The sequence below is a fragment of the Zootoca vivipara genome, chromosome 1, assembly GCF_963506605.1.
Source record: "Zootoca vivipara chromosome 1, rZooViv1.1, whole genome shotgun sequence".
Taxonomy (NCBI): domain Eukaryota; kingdom Metazoa; phylum Chordata; class Lepidosauria; order Squamata; family Lacertidae; genus Zootoca; species Zootoca vivipara.
In genome coordinates this window covers 63,204,168-63,228,108 of record NC_083276.1, presented here as the reverse complement: position 1 = coordinate 63,228,108, position 23,941 = coordinate 63,204,168, and the positions used below count along the sequence as shown (strand labels likewise).

General features: G+C 41.3%; 1 protein-coding gene across 2 annotated transcripts in view; it reads left to right on the top strand.

Annotated features, from left to right (window-relative positions):
- The first annotated feature begins 8,917 nt into the window (after positions 1 to 8,917).
- The window catches only part of MPPED2 (metallophosphoesterase domain containing 2), a 129,282-nt gene continuing 114,258 nt past the window's right edge, over positions 8,918 to 23,941 (top strand). Inside the window, exons 1-2 of one of the 2 annotated variants that reach the window (XM_035117862.2) lie at positions 8,918 to 9,340; positions 17,443 to 17,686. In XM_035117862.2, the coding sequence (XP_034973753.1) occupies positions 17,559 to 17,686 (128 nt within the window). In that variant the 5' untranslated portion in view covers positions 8,918 to 9,340; positions 17,443 to 17,558. Of the gene's footprint in view, positions 9,341 to 10,897; positions 11,110 to 17,442; positions 17,687 to 23,941 lie in introns of those variants that run through there. The other variant, XM_035117871.2, reaches the window with a different exon arrangement.

The following is a 23,941-nucleotide window of genomic DNA, read 5'->3' as shown; positions in this document are numbered from 1 at the left end:
TTGCAGGTTTTTTTGTCACACTCATTTTCCCCTGCTGAATTACTTTCTACTTCCACCTCCAAGTTTTAAAATGGGTGTTTAAAGAACTGCTTTAACAAGTGCAGAAAAAGATGATTTGGCCACTGTGTTCAACTTCCCACTGATTTCAGTGCCACTTACTCAACATGTTAAGCTCTTCATATCATAGTCTTTGGTGACACAGAATGCATGCCCAATCCTGAGGTTTATTTTTGATGTGACATTTCCTATTACTGCTGGGTGCTAGAGAAAATTGAAATTTGCTTTTTCAAGACCTGTCAAACATCCGACCTCACTACATAAACCAGAGCTCCCCAACTTTTCTTAGGCCTGGCTGGGGGTACACCTGGAAATCTAACTGCTGTGGGTACTACAAAATACCTAATTCACATAAAAACTGGTGGTGTTCAGACCTCTCTATCCAAACAGCAGGTTACATGCCTACAGGCCTCCAAAGCATGTAAAACAAAGACAGAAAACAGGCACCTCACCACCACCAAAAGGCAACTTTTCTGTAAACAACAAAAAGGGGGGAAACAAGAAAATAGAATAGGGAGGAACAGGGGCCCTTGGTGAGTGCCACAGGGGTGTCTGAGGCTGCACTGGTAACCACAAACGTGAACTGAAATATACGCATAGCACAAGCAATGCTCACTGCTCAAAGGAGCAGAAAGTCACCTCTTGATAACTTCTTCCCATTAGGAATTAAAATCAGAATTGGACCTCATTTCCATGTAACTGTTTTGGATATGAGCCTCAGGCTGACATTTTCAATTAAGATTGCAGAGAGTCAGATGAATTATAGCTGAACTGTGATCTGCCTGCCTTTTGCAAATCCCAGTCACATCAGTTTCCAAGTCTAGTCCAGAGGGAGCGATTAAGTTGACTATTGTTGACTGCAAGGGTAAAATCCCTCCCTTCACCACGGGAATATTCCTTAAAATAATCTTATGGGCTACTAGGACATTACTTTTCTGCCAGATGTAAACCCGGACATGTTTTCCATCTGAAAGTCTCAGTATACATGCAATATTCAGACTTAACAAATTTGCCTCATTGTTTCAATGAAGATTTCTCTTACTTTGCACATACACAAAATTCAATTTAGCTAGTAATATTGAGAAAGTGCAGGTACTAGAGATGGAGAATAGCATGGAAGGTTCCTAACATTGTAACATTCTTTGCATTCAGGGCTACCCTACCAAAGGCCAAGTGAGGTGGCTGCCTTAGTCAGCTGATTCTGAGTCATGAAAAAGCAGAGCATGGCCAGATTTATTACTGTTGTATTTTCATTGGGACTTGAAGGATTTTCAAGTAAAGTACCAAAATATACCTTGACTAGACAGATTGTGTGTGTGTGTGTGCGCGCGCGCCAGTGCCATTTGCTGTTCCGTATCAGGCAAGCCCTGCATGTACTCGCCTGAGAAATACCTTCATGCTGCTGAGATGAGTATTGAAAAGTTGAAAATACAACATACCCTGCAAGTGTCCCAGAAAAACAGGGACATCCCATTCCCCACCCCCACAAAAGCATGGTGGCCATTTGGGTTGTTGTGATCTGGTGCGATTTTGTGCTGAGATCTCACCCCCCAAAAGGCATTTTTGGGGCTGTGATCTTGTGCAGCACCCCAAAACACTTTTTTTTTCTTCTATGAGAACACAGCCCTGGGGGAAAAAACATGTATTTTGGGCTCCGTGATCTCGTGTGGGTCACATGGCTTGCGCAGGAGCACAGTCGGGAAGGCAGGCATTCTGGTCTGGGGACTCAACATGTCGGAGGGTATGAAACAATTATATTCTGCTTTATAGCCTTAGGAGGTTTTCAAAGAGGCTTGTAAAGAATCTGCAGAAGACAACTGCATTCAAAAAGATTTGCAGATATAATCAGAAACAACGTTGGGCCAGATTTGTTCAGACGTAGTACATACACGCATATTTGACCTTGTTTTTTGTTTTCCCTTGTAGAACCTTTGGGCAGCAAGCCCACTGTGGATCTCTGAGGTGAGGACCTCAGTCAGCCCATGGTGGAGCCAAGGCTGTATTATATACACACAATATCTTTGAAGCACATTCAAAGCACATTCTTTCCCTCAAAGAATTCTGGGCATTGTAGTTTACCCCCCCCCCACACACACAAAGTTACTCTTCCCAGCAACTTTTAACTACTGTGAGGGGGAGGGGATGTGTTTTGAGTGTGCTTTAAAGGTATAGTGCACACACAGCCTAAGTCTTTGCTGGCAGTTGGCAGGCAACAGCTCCCATTTAGGACCTCCTGCGGCAAAGAAGTGGAGCCAAGCAGCTAGAAGTCTCACAGCCCACGATGGAGGCAAGTCTTCCCTTGCTTGCAGATGGCAGTTGCCAGGCAACAGCTTCCACTGAGGATCTCTGAGGGAACGTTGTAGGGCTGAGCCCTAGACTTCACTCAGCCCTTGATCAAGGCAAGTCTTCCCTTGCCGGTCGTTGCATCATGTTGCCTAATATTCCTATATTACCTCGATTTGGCAGGAGTTACTGCACTGTTCAAACATTAAAGTTTTACAAGATCAGCTGACGTTACCAGTGGTAGCAGTGATTAAAGTTTACTTCCATAAACAAAGGCAATTTGCATTGTCTGTGACCGGTTGTAAAAGCATTAAAGGTACAAAATATCTGTAAAGCCTGTTTCTTTTCGGCCCAAACTAGATGGGATGGTGTCAGAACCATGTGAAAACTGGGTCAGAAGTCAAATACCTATAAAACAGCGGGGTGGAGTGATTTAAAGAGCAATGTGGGCAGGTGGGAAAGACTGAAATTAACCTGTGTCCAAGCTGTGCCACTCCCTTTTGTATAGGGAAATTGGATTCTTGTGGGAAGGGGATATGTTAAGATGTTTCCAAGGGAAGGGAAAAACAGCAGAAATAATAGAAAATGTGTCCCTTCAAATTTGTCAGGGAACACTGTAGAAATGGTAACACCAACAGTGTTATCCTGTTACAAATAATTAAATGCCGGTAAGGTATATTGGGTCTAACGGCATTTAACAGTCACAAAAAGGATTTTGCTGATGGATACAAATTTAGAATAGTTGTAACCACATGTGGAAGCAGAAAATGCTTTTCTATCGACATAACTTACAAATGAAAGGGACACTTTGGTTAAAAGATAATAATTATTTCTGAATACAGTACTTGCATGAAAAGCTCAGACCTGCTTTGTGCAACATCTCGCCTGATTCCAAAGAACTCAGAACTTGCCACTACGGTGTGACATTTTGGTTGTTCCTAATCAAGGTATCGCCCAACTGTGGATTTTGGAGTTTCTGCATAAAAACGTTATGTCATTGTTTCCATCTAAATATGGATAAATGAAAAATTGGTCCTGCTTTATAGGATGCACATTGTAGTGATGCTGAACACTGAGCTCCAACACCAAGGTATATGAAAATTGTGTGTGTGTGTAAATACATTATTGCAGGTGAACAGGGAGTATATTCATGCATGGAATTCAGGTGTCAAGCTTTTCAGTTTTATGGCTTAAATGTTTATTTAGACTATTTAATGAAAATCTATCGATTAGTTTGATTTGACTGGCAGTTTTTCACATTATACCGCAGAAAATTATCTTGAAGTGGTAGAACTAATAGAGATGGCTGCTTAATTACATGTGCTGAGTACTGAGGTAAACGTTTGAAAATCCGAAATGTTGTCCGACACCTCACTGGCTCCTTTTGTGTTGCTTTATGGGAGGCCAAATGGGGATCTTCCAATCAGCTACCTAATTTAATTTAATAGGAGCAAAGCGGCAGATGACCAGTATCCTGTGAAAGAGCTCTGACCCAGGGAATAGAAAAGGCCCAAAGGATATCTGGGGAGACTTTATTCTTGCTGCTGTTTACTGTTCCTCCTTACTGTGCCATCAGCATCTCTCTCTGGATAGGGAGCAAAAGTCACATCCTAAAAGGAATTATCCTCTAATTCCTATATGAAGAAGAGCAATGGGTTTTGGACTCTTTCCTTAAATCTGGAAGTTCCTTGAGTATGAAGTAGTTTATACACCATTTCCCCCACATCTGAGGGTGGTGGGGTTAAACACATAAAAAAACCCACACCCTACATTTATCAAAAAAGGAAGGAAAAGTCTTGTAGCACCTTAAACCGAACACATTTATTGTGGCCTATGCTTTCATGGACTAATGCCCATCTGATGTAGCAGCTGATATTTCAAAAGAAGATATAGAGGGTGGTATTTCAGAATGTGAATAATAGCTACCATTTCTGTCCTTGATGATTTTCTTAATTGGAAGCACTTCTAGGTGCACAACAAGTGCTCTCTCGCTCTCAAGGCTTCTCTGAGCCCCTTTCCTTCTTGACCTTATCTTTTGTGTGTCCAGTTCATTTATAGAGTTGACCAAGTTCCCCCCCCCTTCCCTCAGATACAGACAATACCTGGGAAAAGTATAAAATGTGCAAAAACCAGGACCTGGATATAGTGTTGCTCTCTACGCCTGAAACTTCTGGTCAGCTCAGGAGGGAACAGATCGATTTTGGCTATTGGATTGACTGTAGTTGCCTTCTGCTTCCTAAGAAAATATTGTTACAAAAAAGAAAATAAGAAAATATTGTTACACCCCACCCAATCTCCATGCGCAGTGCAAGATTCCAGAGGTCCAGGCGTTTACCCGAGTTTGTGTTTCCTTTGGAAATGAGGCACAGTGGAACTGTGGTGTCTTTATGATATATGGTTTATTTACACACATGTAGGCAACCTGAGCCTAGATGGAGAGAGTTCAGAACATGCACATTCCATAAGGTCTCCTGCTTCTTCCATAAGTGCAGCAGAACAGAAAAATCAGCCATGCTCTGTCTCTTTGTTATAGCCTGTCCCATGGTGATTACTCCTTGTCATTGCCAAAAGAAAATAATTTTCCCCCAGATTACATAATCCAAACTGAAATCCTAAACCCCCTTTTGTCACTTCTCACTAATACACAGCTAGAGGAGAGGCTCCACTCCCGTTTCTGTCTGGCACTGAATGTTTTGATGGCTCGTCAGCCTTTGCCCCACTAACAACCCACACTTAGACAGGCTGGCCTGGCTTGTTAACATAAACTTAATCCAGCCGTTCAGTGTCTGGCACAGTTTAACTCCCCAAACCTTGATTAAATTCTAATTTTTATTGGACCCAGAAATTTAGGGTGTCTCATACCCTACAAACGCATAACAATATATGTCTGTATTTGACAGCCGAATGGAGCTCCATTAACTGACAATAGTTCTAACAATGATCAGGAGAAGAAACAACTATGGAGAAATTTAATGGATACTATCTGGCCTTGAATCAATAACTCACTTCTCTCCATCACATTTTTTTACAATAAAACTGAACTCCAGGCAGTTTACAACAAACTGTTGAGTGAAAATCAGTTGTTAAGAATATTGTTCATTCTATTGATTTTTTTAATGAATTTAAATGTGGTGTAATGGTTAGAGTGTTGGAATGGGACCTGGGGGACCAAGGTTCAAATCTCTGCTCAGCTCTAAAGCTCACTGGGTGGTATTGGTCCAATCACTGTCTCTCGGCTTAGGCTACTTCACAGACTGGTTTTGAATCCTGTATGCCATCTTGAGTTCCTTGGAAGAAAGGTGAAGTATAAATGTAATATTTATCATTATTAGTAATAGTAGTAGTAGTAGTAGTAGTTGTAGCAATAGTAAGCTGCTAGGTAAAATAATAAAATAATACGAATCTGCAACAAATTCAACACTAGCACATCTAACAAATCTAATAATAATTCATACAGTAATCAATAATAGTAATTATTAATATATAATTAAAGGTTGGTTGAACTGGATTTAGATGCTAATGTGTATATTTTTGTCATTCTTTGATTGAATGACAATATTACGCTGTTGAAATTATGCTGTTATAAATATTGTGCTACTATGTAGCCCATTATTATTTTTTACAATGAAAGTGAGAACGTAATGAAGGGGAGAAGATGGGAATAAAAAATATATATAATAAAAAACCATACATAATATAGCTACAAAATTTCAAACAATACATTTCTTAAGCAAAATATAATTCAGTAAAATATCTTGACTCATTCTCTCGTGTCTCTCTCACCAGCCTTCTCACTGCTGTTCCTTTGGCTATCTTCCTTACAGAGAGGGGGAGCCTTTTATACAAGAATAGTCCCTTATCTGCAGTGTCTCGCTTGAACCTGATTTGAGCTTCTGGTTGTTATTTGAATGTCAACAGATCCATGAATATATTACACTTACCTTTTCAATCTGACAGGTGACTTTTAAATTAAGAGTTCTACAGTGCCATTCTATGCATGTGTACTTGGGAGTATTAGATTACTGTACATAGGATTGTACTGTGCATGTTCTGTTCTATGGAATAGATCCAGAATACGTTCCTTATACCACTTGCCGTACCTGGCAATTACTACTCAGTGGGACTTCTCAGTACCCTTGTATATGATTGCATTGTTACAATGTGTGTGTGTATACTGGTGTGTGTTAGGGTGTGTACATACATCCTGCTGGATTAAGAAATTTAGATGATTCCTTCCACACTTTCGGCCTAATGGGGTCAAGAGGACACACAATTACAACTAAAACTATAGGGCAGTCCCCCAACCCCCTAGAGCCGATTTTGAGGGCACACGGGACTCTACAAGGAGAGCAGAGGTTCATCCCACTTGTACAAGAAGAGTTGGATGCAAAGCTTTTTATAGTAAAACAACCACAATGGGAAGATTTTTTTCATTTTACAGTGCTTTTTCTGCAGGATATTTCTGCTAATTATTTCAACAAACCTTGGTTTTGCTTACCGATGAAATTGTTTGTGGATATCTTACTAATTTAGTGGACTACCTGGGACTTTACCTTTATCATCCATAAATTTTCTTAACTTAAATCTCCCTTTACGTGTCATGAGTATTGTGCATGGTTCTTAGCAGGGCAATGTTTCCTCCTTTTTAAATTATTGCAAAATATATGAGGAACAAATGTATGAAATTTTTAAATAACTATTAGTGGTTTTTTTTTGAGAGAGAGAGTAATACTTTTTGATGTCAAATTATAGTTAGAGAAAGGTAATAGATTTTGGAGTATAGAAAGTAGCTCTAGAGACATTTAGACCACTGAGTACACACCCACCTTTTTTAGTACCTCTATCACATATGTGCAAATGGGTTTTGAAAACAACAAAAACCTGAAAAATCAGGTTAGCAACAGGAAAAATGGAATGTGTTCAAACCGTGTTCGACTCTTTGGAAAAAAATAATTAGCTGGCCTAATTTGAACGTAATATTACAATATGATTTAGTGTTGCATGCATGAGTGTGTTCTCCCTCCCCATTCCTTCTTGGAGGCTTCCTCACATTATATCCTCACAATCAGAAATATATGCACACACACATACACACCCCAGAAATTTTCATGAAATACAAAGTTAGCACGAAGTGTTATGGTTGTATTGGGGGGGGGCGTGATACTATGTCTCACCCCATTAACACAGTTCTAGTTACAGGTAGGTAGCCGTGTTGGTCTGACATAGTCGAAACAAAATAAAAAATTCCTTCCAGGAGAACCTTAGAGACCAACTAAGTTTGTCATTGGTATGAGCTTTCGTGTGCATGCACACTTATGGTATCTGAAGAAGTGTGCATGCACACGAAAGCTCATACAAATAACAAACTTAGTTGGTCTCTAAGGTGCTACTGGAAGGAATTTTTTTATCCCATTAACATAGTTCAATAAGTTTAAATGTTATTTTCTCTTCATTGCTTTTAAATCGTTTTGGGCTGGTTCACCCTGCTCACTTATTGTGGACCTGCACTGCATTGCAGGGGGTTGGACTAGATGACCATCAACGTCTCTTCCAACTGTGCAATTCTATGATTTGATATTCATCATTCTTTCCCAAATTTTACTGATTCTTTTCCCCCGCTGCAAACAAATTAGATTTAGGTTGCAATCCTAACTGGAAGTAAGCCCCGTTGAACATAGGGCTTACAGTACTTCTGACTGGTATGTTCAGTGGGATTGTACTGCAAATCGCTCTGCAGAAAAAACATTGGAAATTTTCTCCTGCTTCAGCAATGAGGCAATTTTTTAAAAAGAGGGAGATATAATAATTATTACAGGTGGTTCCGCCCCGCTTTCCGCACACTCAAAAGGTTCCTGATTCTTTGTAGTAAATCCTAGTAATAACCTTGCCATTCCATTTTATTTAACTGTTTGGGTTTTGTGGAACTGCTACGGCTCTCATTTGTTTTTTTATTATTATAAAACAAATGGGGTGCACACCTCCTTGAATTTGTACACCCCAGACATATAGATTCAAAGGGACTTATCTTCATATAGATGCATTGATGGCGTCAGTGAGATGGAACTCCCATAATCTCTTGCATACATTTATTTAGGCTTGGTGTTTGTTAATTTTCCCGTCACCTAATCTTAATTTTTTACCACTATATTGTGAAATCTTTTGGGGGGGGTTGCTTTCTGGGGAAAAAGGAAAACAACCCCCTATACCACTACTGTACTAATGACCACGACGATGACAAAACGATTGAAGAAATTGAGGAATAGTCCGGATTTGCAGGGCACCCCAGCATGCAGTGCCTTAGGTCTCCCGTGACCCAGCATTCCTCTTGAATTTAATCTTCCGGGGGGGGGGCAAGAGATTTGCAGCGCAGGGGATGCTCTCCCTCCTTAGCCTTCCTTTTAGGCTTGAGGTTGCGGGGTGGGGGGAAGAGAGAAGAGAGCGAAGTACTGTAAGCAGCAGCAGCAAGGAGGAGCTGGCAGCCTATGCCTGTGTGTGTGTGTGTGTTAGAGAGAGAGCGCCTTGGCCGCCCTGTTTCCTGGTGCTCTGCTCCCTGACCCCAGTGGCAGTCCTTACTCACTGCACTCCTCTGCTCTCTTCCTCCTTCTCCCCCCCTTCATTTCTCCCTCTCTCCCTCTTTCTCTTTCTCGCTCTCCAGCCCAGATCGCGGCTGCTCTCCTTCTCCCTTTTCTTCTTTCCTTCCTTCCTTCCTTCCCCTTCCCTCCCTCCCTCCTTCCTTCCTTCCTTCTGCCTGCGTCCGCCTCTCTCCTTTCCACTCCGGGGACCCTCGAGGGTCGAAGGTGTCTGCCCTGCCTTGCACCAGCCGTCAACCTTTGGCAAAGCCTCTCCTCGCTCTTTCGCTCTCTCGCAACAGAGCTCCGCGGCACCATCCACCTCCTCCTCCTCCCCTCCTCATGGATCGGCTCCTTCCCCAGCACTGAAGGCATCCCTAGGAACACACATCAACATCCAGGAAAAATATTTAAAAAAAGAGGGAGAGAAGGTAAACCATCCGCCCCGAGCAGAGAGAAGGGGAGAGGGATCAGATGGAAGAAGAGAGAGGGAGAGAAAGGGGGAGCGAGAGGGAGAAAATTCCTAATAACAAAACACAAAGCCATGGGTTAGAGGTGCCTTGTCATGTACAAGTACAAGGGGATCAGAGAGGGCAAACAATAATCAGATTCAAACGGGCTGCCGATTTGCCACTCGCCAAAGCGATCGCGGACAGAGAGCTGGATTATTGTGATTGTTATTTTAATATAAATTGTTTCAGAAGGAAGGCTAATTTGCGGATCTTCTGCGCGGGTGTCTTTCTTTTCCTTCTCTCTCTCTCCCCCCCCCCAACCCCGGTGCTTCCAGTGCTCCCCACCTTTCTCCTCCTCCTTCTGCCCCCCCTCCCCGCTTTCGCGTTAATTTCTTGTCTTGCGGAGTGTGGGGGCGGCGGCTGGGGAATAGATTTGGCAGCGGAGATTAATTCGCTGGCTGTTTACTAGAGAGTCTCGGGTGATCGGGGTTATAATGTAAGAGCACGACCGGGGGAGGGTAGGCCAAAGGGAGCATTGTGTTGCGCGAGGGCTGCCGCTGCCGCCGCCGCCGCCGGAGAGAGCGAGGCGAGGCGGCAGATCGAGGGAGTGAAATGCAAAGTACAGTTAGCATGGAAAACTGAAACGTGGGGCTGGCGGGGAGGAGGAAGGTGTGGGGACGGGTTGGCGGGGGGGGGACACAGAAACGTGTTTGTCACCCCCCCTTGCCTTATTCTCTGCATTTTCTCACCCACCCACCCCTTCCCAAAGCGTAAGAAAATGAGAGAACTCCAAAGCAAAAGAAAAGGAGAGGGGGAAAAAGTAACGATTGCAAATGGGTTTCTTTACTATTCAAGAGCTGGAGTTTGCCCATGTCTCTTTCACATGCAAGGCAGCTACATTTCTCTTTCTCTACTCTCTTCACAACAGGCGTTGAAATCAATGACCCCCGAGGCCTGAGGGCACTTGGAAACCTTTCGACATTTTATTGGGGTGGGGTGAAAAGGGGGGGAGGCTAGAAAGAAGAGAAATACTGTATGAAATCACCCACGAGTTGTAAATTTACCGCCCCACCCCGCTTGCTGCATGATTTTGTAGTCCCCCCCCAAAAAGCAACCCACCTCCTGCTAGGTATTGTAGTTTTTATGCGAAATGTGAACGAAAAGAAGTGGTGTATGTTGTGCGCGGGGGGGGACGGGACGCGGAAGGTTTACAGTTATTGTAGAGAAAAGAGGATGAAAACTTAAACCATGCGCATAAAAAAGGAGAGAAAAGGGATCTAGAAGTGGGGGGGGGGGGGAGAGAGAGAGAGAGAGAGAGAGAGAGAGAGAGAGAGAGAGAGAGAGAGAGAGAGAGAGAGAGAGAGAGAGAACGACAACAATGAAGCAGTTGTAAAAAAAAAAGTGGAGCTTTCCGAGGGAGAGTTTGAATGCATTTGAGCTACCGTAGGTTATAATGCCAGCTTGAGTGGCAAGGGGGGAGATCGGTTGGGATGAGTGACGTCGGGAAAAGGCGGGCGGGGGGAGCCAGGATGGTGCGGTGTCAGAGCTATTGGCCGCTGATTGTGATCAATCATTCCGAGCACTGGGAAAAGAGGGAATGAGAGGCGGAGAGGAAGCAGACCCAACACGCAGCGTGGATTCAGAGGAGTGCTGCCACCTCTCCGGGAGAGTTGCCCAGAGAAAAGGGGGGTGGGGAGAAAGTGTGCCCAGCACCGCTTAGATGGGCATGGACTGACTGCCACGAGGAGGTAGTGTGTGCAAACTGGTACCTGGTTTGTTTTTTTATTGTTCCTGTTTGCTGCTGTGTACCTTTGAACTGAAGGTGCCTTGAGAAATTGATCATTTCAACCGAGGGATGGAGTTTGTTCTAAGGATTTCATCTGTAAGAAGAAAGGGTCCACAAGGATTCTTTTCTCTCTTTCTCCATCTCTTTTTGTATGTGTGGCATCAGGTTTTTTATGAATGGAAAACAGGTTTGGTTTCATTTATTAGTCGTGTGTTGGGGACAAGATTTTATCTTTCCAACATTCATTTGATATATAACTTTTATGCACCCCTCTTAAAAAAGGAAAAGAAAATGAAAAAGCCTACCTGGAGATAGGAGCAAAATGGATAATCAGTTATAGTTAATTTAAAAATATATGCACTGTTTGCTGGAATGGTTGAGTATAAACGGGGATCTTGTTCTGCCGTGTATATACTTTGCAGTGATTGGATAAACTTATGCTAGAAGAAGCTTTAGGAAAGTATTAAACAGACACCTACATGAATAACTTCTTGAAGACTTTATGGATATAAATTCTTGAATTGTTACTTGGGCTGCAATGCTAAGAACACTTACCAGGGAGTAAGCTCCATTGAAAACAGTGGAACTTACTTCTGAGTAAATGATTGCACATTGAGTGTAGTTTAATCAAAGCAAGAATAACAAAGATTGAATATGAATCTTTAAGGAAGTGTTACCATCAGTATCTTATTTAACTCTTTCCCCTTATTTCTAATTCTTCAGGAATTTCCATATTTGCTTCAACTAAAGCCAGTCTAAAGTCAATGGGAACTAATATTCCAAATAAAATAGTGGGTTCTCTCTTCCCCAAATAGTATTTGTTCTCTTTACATCTGTGCAATTTGTGAGTGCGATTATCAATTTTCTTTCATTTAATGTGCATGTTTATAACAATGTTATAAAAACTGGTGACCTGGTAGTGCCATAAATACTTGCCATTTTTTTATATATTCTGAGACAAAAATGATTATATACAGTGCATATAAATGCCCTGCTTTTGTGTCTTTTATGGACTTCAAATCAAATCAGCAGATTCAATGCCTTTGTGACATTTATCCATTGTGGAAGCATACCAACTGCACAACCAGTGCTTATGTTATTCACAGGCTGCCCCCTGAGTTTTTCAGGATTACATAAGATGGCACTTTGCTAGTTCTTCTGTTGGCATAATTCTAGCATTAAAATTAGCAGTAAGTTGCTTAACAGTGTAGACCCCCCCCCTTATTATTCCACTGTGGATGCACCATCTTCTTAATGACTAGTGTCAATGGGAGGGAAGAACTATAGTCTTCACAGGGAAGCTAATAAATTTGTTAGTGAAAGTTTTGAAGTACTTGGGTCCTGCCTTACATTTTCTTCAAAGAGCTCCTCATTAAAGCAGATCACAATCAGACACTTCTAATATGAAAGCTGTTTTGCACTGGAAAAGCATGAAAGGGAAATGAAACTAAGATCAGCCTGCTCAGACATAATATGTGACCTTTATTTACTAGTTTGATAGTCACTGATTGACATTTTAAAAGCCATTGGTGTAACTGCCGCATTTTAATACAAGAAGACACCCAGAATTAGAAATGTAATATTTTGCTTACTTGTATATTGGCTTGTGTGTGTGTGTTGTTTGTATACATACTTGAAAATTTAAATAAAGAAATATTTAATTTAAAAAAATCTTAGAGAAACTGAATAAGGATTTCTGTTTGCCTACCAATATTCTGCTTTGGCTCAATGTTTTTCTCATAGCCAAAGTTTTGAATATTGTACAACATACACATGGGCTGGGCTGTACACACTATTCTCCTCAGCAAGTTTGATTTCTTTCCCCTTCAGTTTTGTGGGCTACAGAATATAAAATACTGCCCTTTGGCAGCACTAAATTAATTAAAATATAGTTGCTTATCTTTTTTGGGGGGAAAACAACCCAGAAAAACAATGATACTGTGATTCATTATGGTAGTTGTATTGTACTCAACAGAATCTGCTTTTGTGGGAAGGGAGTGGTTGGCCAGGCCATTTCAGTACTGCTACCGGTACCTAAAACTAATGACTAAAACTCTAACAATACCAAATGTGTTCTTTTCCCCCAGTCCCTAAGCTCTCAGGGTTAACATTCTTTTTAATGACAGCCATTTCTCTAACAGGAAGATGTTTTCATTTGTATTTACTTTTCAGTGCAGTGCAATTATGCAGTTCCACACTGCACACTCTCGTCATAGTTAGTATCTCAAAAGAGAATTACAGTCTTCACAACAGAATTGCAATTGGAAGCAGGTGTTGTGTTTTACTGTTATGCAAAATAACAGTAAAATATAATTGTGGGGGAAATTAAGGAAACAGCTGCAAAGTTGGTATGGAAGCTCCTTCATTACAATTTGTAGGCAGTTATCTTACACTGCAAACTGGGCAAAAGATTTGATGTTGCAAATTGTAGCGATTTTGTCCTCCATGCCCCCCCCTCTATATATAACCAGCGAGTAATTGAGACAAAGACCAAGAATACTTTCTGTGAAATATACTAAAGGTTTTGGTCAAAATCCACTTGATGGGGCCTTAGCTTTCTCCCTGCTTGCTTTTCCTGGCATGCAAAATGAAGAAATACCCTGATTCTTGAAAAAGGAAGTTGTGTGGTTCCGTAACCTGCTTAACATATGGAAGCCTACGTAGGCCTGAGGTTGTAAAATAATAAAATAAATCGCCTATGGCAGGCCATCTGCTATTTGGAAGGCATTATGTGGAATTTTGTGCTGAACCAGTTCATATCTTAATACTGGTGCAATGTAGAGGCTCCAGATATTTGATTTTATATCTAGCAAGCCCTATTTTTATTTAGAACCAATGCAGCATTGCTGTAGGGGGGGAAATGTAGCATAGCTGATTGTAAATACAAAAGACTGGTTTTGATACTTCTGTATCAATTTTAGGAAGCACCTAATTTACAGGAACAGCAAGTATATGAATGTAAGTGTTACCCTTTTTGGTATTCCTGAAAGTGCACAACGATTTATGTTTGGATTTACTGGTAAACATACCCTAGAAGGTGGATCATGACCAAAATCTGGGGGGGGCACCCCCCCATCTTGAACCATTTCAGATCTTTTTGGTATTAAAATGTTAAGAGTTGGAATTACAAGTTTTGCTTTCCAAGTTTGTGCTCGGCCTTCAATTTATCATGAGCACATACTTGAAGGTTGGGTAACTACTTTTTTCAGGATTTAAAACATTTGTGTCAATGATAGGGAATAACATGGAAATTTGTGACAATGGAGGTGCTCACATTAGAATAGCACGTTTGTTTGGATGCAGACGATAATTCTTAATCAGCATTATTCTGAGAGATTTCAGATGCAGAAAGCAATTTGACACAATGGAAGGATTAGAAGTGCTTCACAACCCTTCTTCTGGTGTCACAACTGTGAAGAGGCAACACCAGCAGAAAAGGGTTGTAGGGTTATTCCTTTAGCCCTTTATCATTGTGTGCCTCCTGTCTGCTCCCCTGTGTTCTAGTATAAATTCTTCAGGGGGGGGGAGACTTTTGCTGTTTGTGGAGCTTCCATTGTGAATTAGAACCCTTCGCAAGTAGAAAAGGCCCTGATGCAAAAGTTAAACTAGAATAGGCATATTCAACTTCCAAGAGACTGTGATCTACTCCCAGTATATATATAAAAAACTGGCAGTATAAAAAAAACCTAGCAGTGATCTACCCATTGTCATTGGAGGGAGGAGGCGCATGGATTGCCTAGAGTTGTTGAGCTTTTTGGGGGGAGGATTGCACAGAGTTTTTAAGCTTTCCCTCCATAACTTTTTGTGCATGATAAGGATCCCGTGATCTACCAGGATCAGCTGGGGATCTACTGGTAGATCGCGATCTACTGGTTGGACATCCCTGCACTAGAACATGGGAAAGCTCAAAGGATCTGTGTGAGGAGGACGACATTCCAGGGGCGTATCCACAGCTCTTTCCTACATGGCTGAAACATTCAAAAGGGCTAGCAGACACTTACTAATTCTTTGACCAGAATAATGATATTTAGCGAAGGAGTGAAGCAAATGGCTGGAAACATGTTGTTGCTGTTTAGTTGTTCAGTCGTGTCCGACTCTTCGTGACCCCATGGACCAGCGCACGCTAGGCACTCCTGTCTTCCACTGCCTCCCGCAGTTTGGTCAGACTCATGTTAAATAATGGAAGTGTATAACTCACAGTAATAAATTATAATTGATTTTGAGCATAAAAACTGTCCATTTCTGCTTTTTTATACATTTCTTTGGCTTAAATAATGAAAGGGAATTTAGAAATGATAGGGTATACAAAATAGTAGAATGGAAGCTTTCTTCTGTAGCTCCCTTTCTTTAGTTTAGGCCGTATGGATTGCCTTGATGGATGGACCATCTTCAGGTCCATCTCCTGTATTTTGTAACCATGAATGGGTTGCTAGATGCTTGTGGATACTCATAACCATCACCATACCTTGGGGGTTTTTGCCTCTGTGTTTAGAGCTATACTCCCTTTGAATATACATGTTTTGTTTATTTATTTACTTCTGTACTGCCCTTCATCTGAAGATCACAGGGCAGTTTGCAATATAAAACCCCAAAAACGTACACCATAATAACAAACAATAACAATACCCCTTCAGCTATCATGAATTAGTTATTCACTGCATTTAGAACGCATAACTTTGGCTAGCCTTAACCTCAGGACTAGTGAAGATTTTTGGATGAGTCTGATTCTAGTATCGTAATACACCTCTTAACTACTTTTATGTTGTTCATAACATTATAAACTCCTTCCCTGTTAACATCAACAGTGTTCCTTTTTCCTAAACAAGAAAACTGTTCTCTTTAACCTTTTCTTGTCAAGAAACTGCTTGAACAACTTGATCATTTTGGTTGTCCTTTTCCATACCTTTACCCAGTGCTTTTTCTTAAAAAATGTTTAGGGGTACTCTCATTTTCCTACTCATATTGAAATACTGCCCCTCAATGAGGCCAAACTTAAATTCACAAAATGTTTAGGGATATGCGCCCCCCTGCACCCCCCAGAAAAAAGCACTGCCTTTACCAGCTCCATGATGTCCTACTGAGACTAAAATATCCCCTGTTGCTTGAGCATTGACCTTGTAAAACTTAGGACGTGGATATGTTGCAATGCTGCTAAAATATCGATTTTAAATTTAAGAAATACAGTACTTATAAATGAATTGGTGAATCTTTTTGTTTTGTTTTATGGAAATATTAGATGAGCTGTCTTTTATATGGTGCATTAGGAGAACCAACAAAACAACTGTATGCATGTTTGGAGGAAGGGTGAGAGGGGTAGGAATGAGAGAATGTTGGGCCAAGTTTGTGGGTTTAGAAAAATATCAGAAACTTTTACAGTTGCAATTACATTTCTTTGCATTTATGAAGAGGCTCGTATTTTTAATTTAAATTCCTCCGAGCCTTCTAAAATTACCAAGACTACTGTGTGCAAGTGTAATTTGAAGGCGGTTTAACTGCCCAGAGCAGAAGTGTGGTTGGAGGAGCACTCTTGCACATCTCTCTCTGTTTTGCAGGTTCTTGAGTTAGTCTCCGAATCTCTGGGTGCACGTGAGGCAAGTGGAATCACTTTGGATCTAAACCATTTCCCAGACCTTCCCTGGCACATCCTTGAACCTCCCCAACTCACCCCTTCTCATGTTCCTACTGAAGCTGGAGCTCCAACATTGATTGGGCCAGGGCTGTAGATGCTTCTGCAGAGGCACTGACATTGAATCTCCCTATCTGGTGTCAGAACTCTTGTCTTCTTCTTTGTTGGAGAGGGAGACTTTGTGCCTGTGTTGTCCTCCAAACGTCATAGAAATGCTGTCGTAAAGTACTTTAAGCATGACAAAGCATACCATTTGGGTATAACAAGTTGAACCTGAAACAATACGTTGCCCTGAGCAATGCTACTGTTCAGGGTTCCAGCAGCCAGCTATACCTTTCCCCAAGATACTCCATTATATTGCCCATCAGTCAGCCAGCATTCATTAAGGGGGTGTTTTTGGACGTCTCCCACCTTTAGGGTTTTGATTTTTAAGATTTTTCTTTACTTCTGCCAACCAAGGATGTGCTGATACCTCCTGTTTTGTATGTGGATGGTGTCATTTCAGGTACATTAAGATCTACACTCAAGAGAAAGAGTTTACTCTTAGTGTACACGCTAGTGTTATTAGGAATGAATCAATATTTCCATAGGAAACCATCATAGGCTAGGCTGAACTCAAAACCCTCATTACAAATTGATCAATATCTCTGTACTGTTCTGTTTTTCCAGAAGTCTACGGAGCTCATGAGGAGATATTTGGCTTCTGTCGTTGGCTGAAACACAATGCCCACTCCCATCTTTTGTTCTGGAAAGTTGTAAGTTGCTCATGTCTATAAAGAGGAAGGATGGCTCATGGAATTCCTTCACAAGGCAAAGTTACCATTTCCGTGGATGAATACAGCTCAAATCCAACCCAGGCGTTCACACACTACAACATTAACCAGAGCAGGTTCCAGCCTCCCCATGTACACATGTAAGTACTATTTCTGATTTTTGAACTTCATGTAGTAGAAGTTACAGGTGTAAAACTTGTTCAGAATTAAGGGCCACCTTGCTGTTATATCAAGGTATGAAACAACCATATATTTTGCTGTAATTGAGTTCCGTAATTTGCTTGCAATTATGCATACTTTCTGGAAGCCAAATCAAAGTTGCCATATATTTTGCACTTATTTTACAGTTTTCCAATTTCTAGTAGTGAAAATCCGATCAACATATTAGAGTTGTGATGACTTTGTAATCACAAGAGTATAAAAATAAGAATTTGGGTTTCTTTTTACTTGTTGCTAGTCGCCTAACATTTATTGTGATAATGTTTTCAAAAAACAAAAAGGGGAGAGTTGAAATGTAGGCTGTAGGATGTGTAAATTGTGACCTGGAAGTTCATGTTGCCTACCCCTGGAGTGATGGTGGGTGTGGAATTATTAGAGTTATGGCAATTCCTGTTATGAACTAGGCGACAACAACAAAACACCCAAAATTTGTTGCATGGTTTATTGGACAGAATAGTGTTCAAAGAGCTCCAGATGTCAGAGGCTTGGTAAAACTCAGCACAGTTTTGAATGTGAGCTGCAGGCCTAGTAACAGACTTGTAGCTTTATTGATTTCACTGGAACTTGCCAGAGGGACATATTTCTTGAAAATGTGAACACCCTTCCCCCACCCTTTGCACTCAGCTGCGAAATAGGCCTAATTGGGACTAATTGTCTCCTGATCACTGAATCCTTTGTCTTCCTTGTTGTAAGGGGAACGTGTGCCGCATGCTGCATTCCTCTTACAATGAGGAAGACAAAGGATTTCAAGACTGCTGAACTATTAGTCCCAAGAAATACAAATACTGCATTAAAATAATGTTTATAGCCTGAGCTTAAACCAACAAAGGCAGAGCAAAAGGTTCCCTGCGCAGCCTGCTATGTTTTGGTATTGTGGCTTGTGAGATCACACTGACAACATAAGGACTTGTGTTGGCACAGTTTGTGTGCGCGCGCATGTGAGATTCACATGTTTGAAGACCTAAGTTGAAGACTTGAAACTCCAGATTTCCTTCCTATTGTCTAGTGATGTCTGATCTTTAAAAGGAGCAATTTTTACATAAGCTCCTTTTCCCCTAATGGTTTGAAGGACAAGTTAAATTATAAAACAAAAGAGGCACCTCTTGACCTCATGTTGACCAAAGGTGAGTCAGGTCTTTTATTCATTGCCTTTGCATAGTGAGAATTCGAAAGCGTTGGAAGAGAGATTAGATGTTTCTTCAATAACTGATAAGGGGGCAAAGTTTTTTGTTGTTTTTTTTAAATGGATCAGCTCCTGTTGGCCAGAGTGAGGTGTGCCAGCCTTTGAGTTATGCAGAACTCTTCGTTAATGAGAATGAAAAGTTAGCTTTTTTTCAACCACAGAGAAAAGGACAAAAGTTAAATGCCAATGCAAATATTATACTGTATACTGGAGATCCTTTTAAAAAGCAGCCTTGATTATGCACCAGATAAACATGTAGTTTATGGCAGGGCTCTTGTTGCCCCTTGCGCCCCTAAAAAGAAAACAACCTTCTCATGCTGTATTGCAATAAACTCTGAAAGCTGTGTAAATTTTAAAAGCAGGTTGAAGTGTTTGATGGGAAGGTTAGAGAATGCAGTTTTTTAAAAAGAAGCCAAACCCCTTCTTCATGGTTTCCCTTCTGCATGATTGAATAGGCTTGCGCAATGATGAAATAACCAGGAAAGAATTCCAGAGCACTGTTTTGAAATCAGCTTTTAGCTGATTGTTGTATCTGACCATAGGTGCATTTGCTGTGCAGAAATGGACACTACAGCTATTCTACATATTTTACAATGACTTTGTATTTGTCAAGTCATGAAATATAAACATGTCATTTTGGAAACATGCAGCTGTCTTAGGCCATCATTTCTGAAACTGGAAAGGCTGACTTTTAAATCTTTAGCTGTTGCAACAAAGAGCTAATTTACTTTAAGAGATTATTAAGAATTCCTTCTGATACAGGGTGTTATGTGAAATGCAGATTCACACTGTTGATTGATTATTGCATTCCTTTCTAAGACCCAGCTACACCACCTGTTCTACCGGTATATATAATTAAGCTGTCCTGATCAATGCTGTGGATTGGGAAATTTTCTAAAGAAAATTTATAATCCTGAAAGGCTGAAGCCCAATCTAGTTTGAGTGTCTAGGATTCTACTATTTAACTACAAAATAATAATAATAATAATGGAATGAGATCATCTTTCCTCCGACCAAATATATATACAGTATACGGTATCACCTGGTTTTGATGCAGCATTTTGAGCAATTTATTTTAGACTACAGATAATTGTTTCAAGCTAGTATAAGTAATCCATATACAGTATTATGAAGTTGACACATAGTAATAGTTCAGCTTACACCAGGTTTGTCCTATGGTTTCTGTGGGTCTGCTCTAGGAAAAGTGGCTAATGAATGCACACAACACACAGGCAATTTCCATTAAAGGTTCAAAACCAGATGCTTTGGTTCTTATGGTTGGCAGAAAGATCGCCTGCCTTGAGTTCTGATCCAGTGCCTTTCCTTGCCCATCTATTTCAACTTCCACCTACTTCAATCCTGAGGTGTGAACTGACTATTTGGTACAGTGATGCTTTTTTACTTTCAAGAAGATGTATGTACTGTAGCCATGTCAGTTGGTGTTGGTTGAGTTTTTCTGGAACTCAAAGCACGTTAGATATTTTTCTGCTGCAGCTCTCCTAACTCTTCTAAGCAGCACTCCTTTCCTCTGTGGAGTTCTGGTTAAATGCTTTGCAAAGCTAAGCACACAAAGATAAATTACATATTTTGCAAGGTAAATGTGTAACTGGAATGCCACGAGGGAAATACTGCGTTGAGTTGAGTGAGGAATTCAGTTGTAAAAAAAGAGATAGTGGCGAAAGAGTTAAGCATCCATTTCCCCGTTTTCTCTAAAACTCTAAAGCTGTTTCTGTTTTTTGTTTTTTGTTTGTAAGACTGTCGGAGCTTTATTAGATGAGTTTGCAAGTAATGTGTAGCTTTTATGTCTACGTCCAGCACCACATTGCAAAACGTTTTCTTAGTTCCCTGACTATAGTGAAGTTGGGAGATAGCACAGTTCACAGTTGATAAAAACTCATTCACATTGCATACATTTTGGGTTCAGTTCTTCAGTATCAAGGCATTCCTTGATAGCCTAAAAATGACTGCTCCTTTATCAACTGAATAAAACTCTTTTTTTGCAACTTGAAGTGCTTATTTTGCACAAATTATTCTCTCGTTTTTTGCAGAATTTGCCTTTTTGGGGGGGGGGGGTAAATGAGCTCAGGCTTTCATTAACGATGCTTATTTCCGGAAGTACAGAGTGAGCTCATAAGAAGTTTCAAGTTGCCTTGCTGCAGACGGCTCTAATCTCATGGCAGACACAGAAAGTTCTGGACAGTGTTTGGGTGCCATGATCTGCACTCAGTGCAGTGAAAGCCTGTACCTTATTATACATTGTTTTCCCTTGGACAACCCTCCCCCTTGTATATTGAAATAGAAATCGGCTGTAGCCCAATCATAATTGGATTTTGAAATCTGTGAGGCATAGGACCAAACTGTACTATGTGATTGGCTCTTGTGTGCTTGTTTTTGTTGACGGAACAGCATCCACAGCAGGGCCGGAATGGGAGCAGGGGAGGGATTTAACCTTTTGTCTGTGCCAATGGTCCCAATATGGATAGCCACCTATGGCTGGTACAGTGGAACCTCGGTTTATGAACACCTCGGTTTACGAATTTTCAGTTTACGAACGCTACGGACCCATCTGGAACACATTAATTCACTTTCCATTACTTTCAATGGGAAAGTTTGCTTCAGTTTATGAACGCTTCAGTTTATGAGCAGACTTCCGGAACCAATTACACCCATGCTTCGGGTTAAGTACGCTTCAGGTTGAGTACTCTGCAGACCCGTCTGGAACGGATTAATCCACTGTCCATTACTTTCAATGGGAAAGTTCGCTTCAGTTTATGAACGCTTCAGTTTAAGTACTCGGCGGACCGTCTGGAACAGATTAATCCACTTTCCATTACTTTCAATGGGAAAGTTCGCTTCAGTTTATGAACGCTTCAGTTTATGAACAGACTTCCGGAACCAATTGTGTTCATAAACTGAGGTACCACTGTATTTTCTCAAGGAAGGAAGGTACAATTGATGCTAATGATAGTTTTCTCCTCGGGGAAAATAGCAGCAATGGGGTGCCTTCATACAGTGGAACCTCTATGGACGTAATCAGTTCTGGAGGTCTGCCTGTAAGTCGATCTGGGTCGCTGGTAGAAGCGCCATTGTGCACAGGTGTATTTGGCTGCAGCATGCTTCTGCGCATGTGCGAATCATGGCAAACCCGGTATTTACTTCTGGGTTTGCTGCGTTTGCAACTTGGATCAGGTCCAAGTAGAGGCGGTCGTAAGTAGAGGTTCTACTGCACTTGATTAGGACCGGGGGGGGGGTGTAATTCCCCACACTGCAGCCCCAATCTGGATCGGTTTCCCCATGCTATCTATCTATCTATCTATCTATCTATCTATCTATCATCTCAGGGGTAGGCACAGGGCCATCTCAAGCAGGTCGGGCGCCCTGGCGCTGAGGCACAGAGATCGCTCCGGCACCCTCGCAGCGCGCAGCTTTGCCACGAGCCCCCCCCCTGCCGGCCCGGCGCCCTGTGCCACCGGGACCTTACCTAGAGCCGGGCCTGGGTAGGCAACCTAAGGCCTGGGGGCCGGATGCGGCCCAATCACCTTCTCAGTCCAGCCCGTGGACGGTCCGGGAATCAGCGTGTTTTTTTACATGAGTAGAATGTGTCCTTTTATTTAAAATGCATCTCTGGGTTATTTGTGGGGCCTGCCTGGTGTTTTTACACAAGTAGAATGTGTGCTTTTATTTAAAATGTTGACGGAATGTAAGTGTGTTTAAACTGAGAGTCACTGCTGTATTTTACTGAATAACTAATGGAACTTGGTCTCTGTTCAAGGCCCATATGTCTACCGTAATTCCTGATCTGGTGAATTCACATTAACCTCCTATACTGCATCGCCCTGACACTCAAACACTGCTAGAAGCCTGTCAGCTCATTCACAAAGTCCTCAGCCCACAGGTGGATCATATCTCATTCTAGGGAAATCATAGTTCTAAATCAGGGGTCAGCAACCTTTTTCAGCAGGGGGCCGGTCCACCGTCCCTCAAGCCTTGTGGTGGGCTGGACTACATATATTTTTAAAATAATGAACGAATTCCTATGCCCCACAAATAACCCAGAGATGCATTTTAAATAAAAGCACACATTCTACTCATGTAAAAACACCAGGCAGGCCCCACAAATAACCCAGAGATGCATTTTAAATAACATGCTGATTCCCAGACCATCCACGGGCCGGATTGAGAAGGCTATTGGGCCGCATCCGGCCCACGGGCCTTAGGTTGTCTAAACCCCTGTTCTAAAAGATTATCTGAATGTCTTTCTGCAACCTATGTCTCAACATCCCATCATTAATTGTTCATAGTAAAGAATTGCACTTTCTAATATTGGCTGTAATGCTCGCAGTTACGTAGCTTTGGAAAAATATTTTGGATAACTTTTTTTCTTTTTAAAAATTCCCAATCCAGCAGATAAAAAGGTAACAGGACCCCTGATCATTAGGTCCAGTTTTATTTTTAGAGAAATATCAAGAAGTCTGCCTCATAAACCATGAGCTGTGAAAACTCATCAGATGAGTTAGAGGCTGTTTTCATTTACATGTTTTCTCAAATTGTCCATCCTCCCTTCAGTTGAATAGCAAAACTGATGTATTTCAGAAAAAAAACTGCACAAACACCCTTATCATTTATGGGAATCTTTCTCATAGATCTTTGCTCAGAGGCTGCTGAGATGAGATCTGGTTTCATTAAAATGTTGATGACATTATTGAGGGATTCAATATTATAATGTTAATGTTCCAGTCTGTTTCTGGAATCTGTTCCATATGGACAGCCTGTCTGAAACTTCATTAAGGTTCTTCACAATTTGTGAGTGCATCTTGAACAGTATACAGGAACAAGGCCAGTTTATTTTCCGTGGCTTAAAGGCGAAGACGCTGCTAGGATGATTATATAAGCTGCACTTCAGTTTAATACTTGTTGGAGCAAATTATTTTTATCTTTCAGTCCCAATTAAGATTATTTACTGAAGGAAATTAGATTTATGAGAAATATGACT